We start from the raw sequence: 11,098 nt of genomic DNA, 5'->3' as shown, positions 1-11,098 counted from the left end.
CAATGTTGAGTGTTGTCATATGTTTTTAATAAAAGTGCCTTTCTGTTTCTATTGTCTGCTTGGAGGCTGTGTTATGGCCATTTCTTGTTCTCCTGATTCACGGAAGATGTTGATCAGAACTGAAGCCAGGAGCCAGACTGCCAGTTCCTTGGATGCCCAGGAGCCCTCGGCGGCCATGTCAGGGAGTTTCCTGCTCAAGCCATGGTGTTTAGGCCCAGGATAACAGTAGATTCTGAGATGGTGAGTATTGTTCCACGCGTGGCCACAGTCATTCCTCTAGTATAATGGACATGGGCTCAGGAGGTGTGTCTCTCTTCAAGGATCATGAGCTGAAATTGCTAAACTTTGGGAGTTTTCAGTGACACCCTTCAAAGTGCTCACGGTGTGACACGGATTAGCTGAGAAGGGCGGATGTGCTTTTGCCCTGTGGGGCATCTGTCTGTGTAGCTTTCTCCGAGTTAGGCCACAAGGGGCGCTTAGCCCGCAGACGCCCACTGTGATTGGTTGATGAGATGCGAAGCAAACGGGACCATCCAGTCACCTTCAACGCAGGTAGGTTTCATCCAATCAGACGTGAAACTGGCCCATGATGTGGAGCCATGCTGCATACCCAAGGGTCCCCGCTTCCCCGTTCCACAACCGCCATTGTCTGCTCGTGTCATCTAATGGCCGCTGTCTCCGTCATGGCTGGACCTTCCTCTGAGATGACCTCTGAGGAACAGCTGATCACCCAGGAGCCCAAAGAGGCCCACTCCACGACGGCCCAGAAGCAGAGCAAGCAGAGGAAGCGAGGGCGACGTGGGCCCCGCAGGTGCCACGCCAACTGCCGCGGGGACAGCTTCGCCACCTATTTCCGCCGGGTGCTGAAGCAGGTTCACCAGGGCCTCAGCCTTTCCCGGGAGGCCGTGAGTGTCATGGATTCTTTGGTCCATGACATACTGGACCGCATCGCCACCGAGGCTGGTCGCCTGGCCCGCTCCACCAAGCGCCAGACCATCACCGACTGGGAGATCCGGACCGCTGTGCGCTTGCTGCTGCCGGGGAAGATGGGCAAGCTCGCCGAGTCCAAAGGCACGAAGGCTGTCCTCAGGTACACCAGGAGCAAGTGTGCTCCCTCAGGAGTGCCCGAGCACCGTGGAAACCCAAAGGGACTTGGTAGAGCCACCGAACGTGGCCCAAAAGACCAGTGGCTCGCCAAGGAGGGGACTCCAGAGGAGGTTGGGGTGGGTGGTGCCCTTCTGACTTGGGGGGCATGTGGCATGTGGCATCCTGCAATTTTTCGAGCATTTTTCCCTCAGTACTAAACATTGCCAACTCTAATATAACTATAGTGCAATTTGCTTCAAGGAAAAATAGTGGGTGTTTCGTGATCGTGTTTCATTCATTTCCTCAGTTTCCAAAACCGTTATTTTTATTAGTTATGTTTCTAGGTTATCTTTATGGTGATATTATTATTGCACTGATCTTTACCTTTTTCTCTCTCATTCTCCTGTGACTGGATGGTGGAATTTTCCAGAACTTCACTATATGCCATACAGCAGCAGAGAAAGTGAATACACTGATGCAAGAAGCAAGGTAACCCTCCTAAACGTTTTCAACACCTCTCCTGTCACGAATCCATGTAATAAGGAAATGAGGCCCAGTTGAAGTGTACATACAGCTAAATAAAATTTTCTTTTTTTTTTTTTTCTTTTTTTTTTTTTTTTTTGAGACAGAGTCTCGCTGTGTCGCCCAGGCTGGAGTGCAGTCGCGGGATCTCGGCTCACTGCAAGCTCCGCCTCCCGGGTTTACGCCATTTCTCCTGCCTCAGCCTCCCGAGTAGCTGGGACTACAGGTGCCCGCCCACCTCGCCCGGCTAGTTGTTTGTATTTGTTAGTAGAGACGGGGTTTCACCGTGTTAGCCAGGATGGTCTCGATCTCCTGACCTCGTGATCCGCCCGTCTCGCCCTCCCAAAGTGCTGAGATTACAGGCTTGAGCCACCGCGCCCGGCCTCAACTAAATAAAATTTTCAAGAGTCCATTCATTTTCCAGCTTCCTCGATTCTGAAATCACTACTGCAGTTTGTTCTTTTTTTGCCCTGAGGATAATCTTTTCATTTCTTTTTAAACAGAAACCTTTGTTACTTCCAGGTTTGTGTCAGTAGGCCTAGGGTGTGTCCACGGAAACGGCTCATGCCCTAGTGTTTAGTGGTGCAGCCAATGAGTGACTCGCAGTACAAGAGCAAACAGTCACTGTCACAATGCAGGGGGAGTGACCCAGGCTGAACCCACAACAGCCTTGCACTGATATGCAGCCTGGTTATTGGAGGGACAGGGTTGTGATTCTTTACCTGATGTTTTTGTTTTCAGTGTTTCTAACCATGGTCATTTAAGGATATGCATCCAAAGGCAGGAGTAGGATATGTTTCTTGCCCCTAGCATCAAGTTTGCAGAGCTTGCTCAGCCTTTATGAGAAGTCAGATAATGCTTATTTCCTCAAGAGATTTGCATATTAATATTCATGTTAATGTTCATATAGGTTACCTTTCATTGTGTTTTCTTCTGGGTCCCAAGTCTTTGTACTTTTAGCACTTTTTCCTAGAAGTGTATTGCTGAATTCAAGGTAGCTGCTGACTTTCCCATTGCTTTTGTTTTTCAATTGATTTATAGCTGCCGAGGATTTCAACAAGAGAACATACTCTGGAATTGTAACTCACAGGAATTTATTATGTTGTGCCTTGAAGCTCGACATGTGGCCATTTTTGTCAAATGTTTCTCGTGAATTTTGAAACATCACATAAACAACCCTTCTCCTTTATATGTAGAAACCAGTAAAGGGTGGCACTCTCAGTCAAATCGTGAAATGAAAGCTGGATAAATGACAGAAATCAAAATTTTCTTGAGCCCATCAGAAGTGGGAAAGACACACCCCAGAGGGCCCAACCCGTAGCCACACAGATTATTCTACCTTTGTCAGAGGACAGTTTGGTCAAGAGTGAAATGGGGGCGTGGCAGGATAGTAGCCAGAGCTTCCCTGAATAGTGCAGTTGGGCAATGTGGTCAGGTCACCTCCAGAGCTCCACTTGGGATCCATAGAGAAAGGATGGAGAGCCAAGAAGTCCCCTCATCGGGATTTCCTACTTTGTTTTTTTCAGAATATTAGAAAAGTGTTATGAAAGTAGTTGAAGAGAAATGCTCACTGCACAAGGAGACCAAGAAAAAGCCCCATGAAGACAGCAACAACTAAATCGCTCTGGACGGTGCCGCCAGGTGATCCTACATGTCTGGAGCAATACTTTGAAAACCAAAGACACTTGGCAGAACCCTGTTCCTATCCAGAAACAGAGCTGTGTACCTGGTCCAAAGCACCACATCTCACTGAGTGACTTATTTCTCATATGCTAATTGTTTTGCTCTAAAGCGCCAATCTTTCTGTCAAATGGGATGTACAAATAAATTTCTAAGTTATCCTTGCATGTCTACTGGGTAATTTGACGTGTCTTTTCTGAAACCATATCTTTTGGGATATTTTACCCTGGAGCGTGTGTTTCCCATTTGTAAATTCAGATATGAACGAGGAGAATTAGTAAAACAGTGTTGACAATGAACTCTGATTGGGCTGTGGGGAGTGAAGCGTGAGAGTTCAAGGGGACTGATGCCTGTGAGTTATAGGAAGAAAGAGAAAAAGGCTGCTTTGGTGTGAAGATTGGCAGAGGAAGCTCACACATCTGCTACAGCATTTCAGGGGATGATTGAGAAGGGGAACCTAGTGAGCAATCGTGATGTCAAGCTGTAGCTTACTGAAAGCGCAAAGTAAGGGAAAGAGCTTTATGGCTTAAACAACAAATAAGAAGTATCAATGTACGGAAAATAGGATGAATAGGACAAACATAGTCCAATCAATATTTTCATCAGCACTCCCTGTACCATGGAGTTCTTTTGTAAACATGAGCAGGGACCCAAAGACAGTACAGAGAAAACGAGATGAAAAATTTTAAGGAACATTGCCTATTCTCGGTTCCCTAGAAATAGAATCCCACTTGCTTAGATTTGTCTGATTCTTCTCTTTTTCAGACTAGAATCTTTTGTTTTTGGAGACCTTCATGCCTGGCCTCTATGCATCCTGGGGATGATGGAATGCTGTCCGATGGAGCAGCACAAGCTCCATTCGGATCTGTGTCAGCCAGTGAGTCACCTGCAGCCGAGGAGCTACAGCCCAATGTGTGATCAGGTTTCCCAGTCTGAACTCGGAAGAGTTAGTTGTCCAGGGATGTTCAATGGGAGATGAAGGGGAAACCTGTGATTAGATGGGTGTGTTTCTTTGGTTCTACGATGGGTTGTATGCTTTTAATGCTGTTGATGGAGGTGTATTTTATTAGTTTTCTAGGGCCGCTGCAAAAATATTCCAGAGACTGTCTGACTTAAACACTGTGTGTTTTTCATCTCACAGTTCTGGATACCTATTGTCACCTTTTTGTAAGGAGAGCAACCCTGTTGGGCAGGGTCAACCCTCATAACTTCCCTTTAACCACATGACCTGACTAGAGACTCTCTCCAAATAAGGTCACATTCTAAAACACTGGGGACCGGGACTTCTTCCTATGAATTATAGGGAAACACAACTCCATCCATAACAGTACATCTTCTGCATCCACTGCACGGCACAAATTAACATCCTCACATAGAAAATACATTCATTTCATCACGACATCCCCAAAGTCTTAACTCACTCCAACATCAGTTCTCCAATATCTCACCTGATAATCTTCTGTATCTGGAATGGGTGAGTCTCCAGGTATGACTCGTGCTGAGATGGGAAGTTTCTCCACCACTGCACCTGTGAAGCTAGACAAGTTATCTGCTTCTGAAAGACAGCTGTGGGACTGGAACCAAATAGGGCTTGTCAAACGAACAGCAGGAAATCTGAAAAACTACTGGAGTACGTGGGCCCTAAGCACTCTGAAACCTAGTGGGAGCAAATTCCATTACATTCTAAGGATGGAAAAGATTCTGCTTGGGCTCAATGGTCTGTCCTTCAGGTCCAGTGGGCTAACAGCTTCACACCCTATGCCCTGGGCAGCGGGGTGGGAGCTCTTCCCCCAGCCTGGGCTGCTTCAGCCCATCCATCCCTCTGAAACCGAGGAGGTGAGACCAATGCCTGGAACTCAGGAGGTGACCTCTGTTTCTGGGACCAAGAGAGAGACGTCCCAGTCCCCTAGTAACGTGCCCCTGGTTATTGGGGGCAGTGACGGCCATGCCACCCTCTCTTCCAGCTTTGGAGTCCTTCTTCCCTCTCTGGAAAATGAAGAAATGGTCACAGCTGGGTACCCCAGTCAGTTCCTTTCTTGCTGGTACAATCCAGGAACACTAACAGCCTCCTTTCATTTCATGCCATCCTTGTCCCCGTTCAGTCCAGTCTGGCAACACTTTTCTGGTATAAAATTCTCAAAAAATTGTTGGCTTCCCATGGAATTCACATGAGTCCAGGCCATCAGACAAGAAGTTGTCTACAGATCTTCCTTGATAATTCATATCTCCCCTATCTGAATTCCTAACTTCTGCAGAGATGGTTGATTGGATCCGTGAGACACATGCCTCTCCTCTCAGGCTAATGGTTTTCCAGGCACACCCTCGCACCTGTTTCCAGGACCAGGTATTGGCATACTTTGAGTACCTTCTGAATCATCCAGTGCTGGTTTCCTTCTCCTCAGTGCTTCGTTGGCTAATTTCTCTCTCTTCTCTCCCATTTACTATACGCATCTAGGAGTAACCAGATTAAATCCTAAATACTTTTCTCAGTGTGTCAGTGTGTTGGCCAAGACTCCCCCTGGTCCTCCTAAGTGTCACTGAAAACTCAAGTCACAAAAGGCAGATCCATAGGACATAAGGCGTACCAGCTTACTCGAAGTGTATCCTCAGGAGCCTTTAGTGTTAATAGCCGAAGATACATGGGAAACAATCTATTTTTATGCGTCGACTCAAAGGAGTACGGACAGCTGTGTAGAAATATGATGGGACAAAAAGGCTATGATCTCATGCTAATAGACGGAGTCGGGGAAACCCGGCAAGGCCTGTCCATCTAGACTCTGCTTGGTCTATCTGAGCGCACAGTCCTTCCTCCCGGATATGGGGCAGGACACCCTCTGGAATGGGGGTCTTGTGACTTCCATTCAAACACGATAGGTTAGATCATTTCTTCATGGACAGTTTTTACATGAAAATGTGGAAAACATTACAATACCGTCTCTAGGTTTTGTGACTATCTTTAGAAAAAAGAGCTTCTGGTTTCAAGGACCCACCTTTGGGAAGAGGGTTTCTGGTCTCTGTGTTTAGCCCCCGGGGCTGAATGAGACTGAGAGACAGGAGGACCAAGAATGTCAGAGAAAATCTTCTTCACCTGAAACTACTTCTGAAGCCCTCATTTTGGGATATTGGGCCCTGAGCTCCAACGCTAGAAATCAGCTACATGGGCAAGTTCATCACTTAGAATTTCTACTTTACTCAGAGACCCTCAGAACACAATACAGCCCAAACTTTGCCACTGTAAAAACTAGGATTGCCTTTCCTCATGCTTCCAGTAACCTCTTCCTAGTCTCCGTCTGAAAACACACCACAAGCACCTTTAATACACATAGTGCTAGCAACATTTCTGTGATCATGATATATGTATTCTCTGAGTCAGAGATCCTTTCTCTACAGCAAAGAATTCTTTCTTAACCCTCGTTTCAACTGCATTTGGTGTTCATATTTCCCCCTGCCGTTTCCTAAAGACACTCTAGGCTTCTTGTGTCATGCGTGTCAAAACGCTTCCAGCCTGTATGCGTTACCTAGTTCCAAAACCTCTTCCAGTCTTCCAGATGTTCCTTATCACATCACCCCACTGCTTGGCCACAGAATCTCTAGTAGTCTGATAGGGATATTCTGACAAAGTACCATAAACATGGCAGAATAAACAGCAGAAGTTTATGGTTTACATTTAGACAGGCTGGAAGTCCAAATCAACGCGCCAGCTGGGTTGGTTCCTTCTTAGTAGTAAGAGGGAAGAATCTCTCCCAGGGATCTTTCCTTGGCTTGTAAATGGCCCACTTCTCCCCATGCCACTTCACATTTTCTTCCCTGGATGCATGTGTCTGTGTCTGATTTTCCCCTTTTGGTATGAGGCAGAGCAAGTGCTCAACCCTGCTCACTCTCAAGTAGGGCGAGCTCTGCGTTCCACGCATTCTTCCACTCCTGTTCTGCAACCGCTCCAGTTCCAAACAAGCTGGGTTGTACCAGGAATCCTCTCTAAATCATATTCCTCATCTCTTTATTTCTTATTTCTTCCTCCAGGAGCCCGCTCTCTCTTGGGAGAGCTGTGGATCCTCACTCAGCATTGTGTGTCAGGGTTGCCAAAGACCTGATGTGTGAGGTTTCTTTGCCTTTTCATAGGTAAGGTGAGCACATAATTTCTTGTCTAATAAATGTGGGGGCAGCATTTGGAGTGAATGGGACATTAGGAATCACTGGGTTGGGACGATAGGCAAAAACCTGTATGTGTGGCCACTCTTCTGGGGATAGAATAAAAACATTCCTTGGGGTTTGGAACACAAAGATTGGTGGGCTGTGAAAGTGATTTTCTTTCAATAGCATATTTTTCGTGATTTCTTCCTTTGACGTTCCTGTGCTTTTGTTTCCTGGAGACAACAGGTGTGGCTAGGCTGCATTAACATGGGAAAGAGACACAACACCATTACAGCATCTTTTTGGGTCTCAGGAATCATGTGAGCTAGTGGGACTTGACTCGATAGCAAGAGTCATTGAGGGCATGGGATTGGGGGTCAGAGGAGACCTGAGCTCAGACCCCAGTTGTGCCTCTTACTGGCTCTACTGCCTTGGGCAAGTGTCTTGACCTCTCTGAGCCTCAGTTTCCTCCTCTGTGGAATATGGGTCTAGAAGGTGCTTGTGAAGATCCAGGGTGATGATGCAGATGGGGTGCCAGATACATAGTCAGCAACCAATGAATGTCGGCTGTACCTGGTCCCAATTCCGAGATTCACGCCCTACGGGAAATCGCAGGTGGTGGGGGTGGGATCCAGTGCCGGACAGATCTATGAACACGCTCTCCTGGCTACCTGGGCCTCATCTGTTTGCTTAGGACTGACAGTGAGATAAGGGAGGATGATTTTTTCCCCCTCGAGCCACATGTTAGTGAAGAGGTAGAGATAATGCTGCTGTGAGTCCTGACGGAAAGTTGCTGGGGAGCATCTTTAAAGTGCTCCTGGCTTGGTACACTACCCACTTGGGGCTTTGTGGCAAACTATTCCCCCTGCCTGCCACGGAACCTGGCTTCCAATACCATCTCCTCCCCTCTGCCCACTGTCTCCCTATCTGAATCCTATTCACTTTTCAGGTCTTGGCTCAAATGCTGCCTCCCCTATGAAGATGTCCTGACCCTCCCAGCCTAGAGTGACTGCTCCCTCCTTGAGTCTCAGGATCTCCAGCTGTGCCATGGGCATACTGTTTGCAACACCCTCACACATGGATTGTGATGAGGAAGGAAAGAGAGAGTCCATGTAGCATGCTAATTGCAGTGTCTGGTGCAGGCCTGTGGTGAGTTCCCTGCCTCTTCCTCTTCCTGCCCTCGGAACCCGCAGCATGCAGGCATGGTGGCCTTGATCACATGCTGTCTTCTCTTGATAGTCATTGGGGAACATGCCTGTGCTAGTTGCCCCTCAGTTGGAATGTCACAGACGATGGGGGCCACATCTTATCCTTCCTCACCTTCCAGCATCCAGCACTACAATAAACGCCATCGCAACCATTTTTCATTGGGCACCTTAGGGTACCATGTGGCAGGCACTTGGCTATGCATGTGATGCACATAAGTGTAGTCCTCACTCTTTTTCCTTCTAGCTGTCTTTCAGGATGCACAGGCATTGATTCTTCTTTGAATTATATCAGACAGATTGGGTCAACTGCTACCAAGGTCGCATAATGAGGAAGTGGCCCTGACAGGCATCAAGTCCTGTGCTAGGTTAAGTTTCTAGTGAATGTCTGTGAATGGTTGGTTGGCAGGAGGGACAGTCGTAGAGCCCAGAATAGGAGTGCCTGCCCCGTGACTTTTACCCGGCAGAGGTAGGCCTGCTTGACAGAAAGCTGTAGGCAACAAACACATAGGACTCAGTGGGTTCTGCAGCTCAGGTATGGGGATATAGTCGCTCCAGGACAGGGGGAGAAGTGGAGAGGGGATGGTTCAAGCTAAACCTCAAGGCAGTTGTCCCAGGGAATTCCACAGTGGCTCCAGGATCCCCCAAAATAGTAGCAGATGACCCACCCACTGGCCATCCTCAAGGTGAACTGTAGAACAAGCCCGGGTCAAGCAAGCCTCCTTGGAAAAGCTTTGTTCGCATAGAGGATGTTGAATCCCTTGGGATTCCGCGGTGGGCATTTCACTGCCACAGATCCTCGAGAGAGATCCAGGCCACAGGATCACCCATGGGACCTATGATGCAATGAGGAGACAGGCTCCACTGTGCTTAAGTGGCCCTAACAAGTAGAAGCCAGAAGAGCCTCAGTCAGTGCTATTTATTCACCCGACACCTAAGGTCATTAGGGAAGGTCCCAGACACCTTGTACCGGCATGCCTGGTACCTTGGAGGGGCTGACTGGTGGGCTGAGCTCAGCTGGGCCTCTGCACCTCTCCAAGGCCCCTCAGAGCATATCACTGTGGCGTCTCCAGCAGGAAAGGACGACTTCTTAGTTAGCAGCTCAGAGCTCTCAGACAGCCAGGCGAGGCACTAGTCCTCTGAAAGGTTACCTGTGGGACAGGCTAACGTCCATCATTCTCCATGTGTCAAAGCCATCAAGGGCCTGTCAGGAGCCCAGAGGGAGGGGCAAACAGATGTGACCAATGGGCCAATAGGAGGAGCATTCAGGAATGAGCAGCCTTTCTGAGATGCAGCCTATTCAGGACACACTTCTTGAGATGCTTCTGGGTGGCACACACAAGGCATGTGCATGAGATGAGGTCCTTTACTCTCTGGGTCAAAGTGGTAGGCTGTCGAATGGTTTTACATTGGACCTATCACTATCAGGGTGACATCTCCCATTTGGTGGATCCTCCTTCTCCGTGCTGTAGTGATTGCCCTTAAGTGACTTGAAGTTTCTAACCATTATAGACACACTTTCTCCCTTCTGGAGCCCTGGCCAAACATAAACAGACACACAGAGTAACAGTAAGGAGAATATGGGGAGTCAGTACTTCTTTTTTTTTTTTTTTTTTTTTTTTTTTTTTTGAGACGGAGTCTGGCTCTGTCGCCCAGGCTGGAGTGCAGTGGCCGGATCTTGGCTCACTACAAGCTCCGCCTCCCAGGTTTACGCCATTCTCCTGCCTCAGCCTCCCCAGTAGCTGGGACTATAGGCGCACGCCACCTCGCCTGGCTAGTTTTTTTGAATTTTTTAGTAGAGACGGTGTTTCACCGGGTTAGCCAGGATGGTCTCGATCTCCTGACCTCGTGATCCGCCCGTCTCAGCCTCCCAAAGTGCTGGGATTACAGGCTTGAACCACCGCGCCCAGCCAGAGTCAGTACTTCTTAATAGGCACTTGACTAGAACCTGGTCTCAATATCTGATCCTCCAGATTTGGGGCCCAAGTGTTCCGAATTCCCTCATCAACCTCTTCTTTCAGGACTCTCCAGAATCTGACACTCCAATGACAATCCATCCGTCTCTAGGGAGCCTACGACAGCACACATCTCAGCGTCCTAGAGAGGACAGGTTTCAGGCCACCGGAGGAATTTAGGGAGTGAGAACTGTAGGAGCGACCTTATCCCAAGCTGTTTGAACAAGCCCTGTGGGCCAATGGCCATGGCCCAAGAGCCACAGGGCCTTCATGGACTGAGCCAGTGGAGAGTGGGGCTTGGACTCCTCTGATTGGACATTTCCATCCTCCCAACGATGCGTTAGTTCCAAGTCTTGAAGGTGGGCATTTCCAGAAATAAAACAATATAACCTGGAAAAGAACAGACAGAATCAAATACATTAGAAATAGTTGGAGTAATAACTTCAGTTTCTAGGGAGCTTGGAGAGGTGTTGGTTCTTGAACTGTGTGATTTACTTATGTCATCAAAAACAAATACAT

At 48.0% G+C, this 11,098-nt stretch overlaps 1 protein-coding gene across 1 annotated transcript; it reads left to right on the top strand.

Annotated features, from left to right (window-relative positions):
• The first annotated feature begins 599 nt into the window (after positions 1–599).
• LOC115898599 (histone H2B type W-T-like) lies at positions 600–1,553 on the top strand. The gene is made up of 2 exons (XM_030933560.1): positions 600–1,090; positions 1,517–1,553. Exons 1-2 carry the CDS (start codon positions 600–602, stop codon positions 1,551–1,553), a joined length of 528 nt encoding a protein of 175 aa, XP_030789420.1.
• The last annotated feature ends 9,545 nt before the right edge of the window (positions 1,554–11,098 follow it).

This window comes from Rhinopithecus roxellana, chromosome 7 (genome assembly GCF_007565055.1).
Source record: "Rhinopithecus roxellana isolate Shanxi Qingling chromosome 7, ASM756505v1, whole genome shotgun sequence".
Taxonomy (NCBI): Eukaryota; Metazoa; Chordata; class Mammalia; order Primates; family Cercopithecidae; genus Rhinopithecus; species Rhinopithecus roxellana.
The sequence above is the reverse complement of the archived record's forward strand: the minus strand, read 5'-3'. Positions and strand labels throughout refer to the sequence as shown.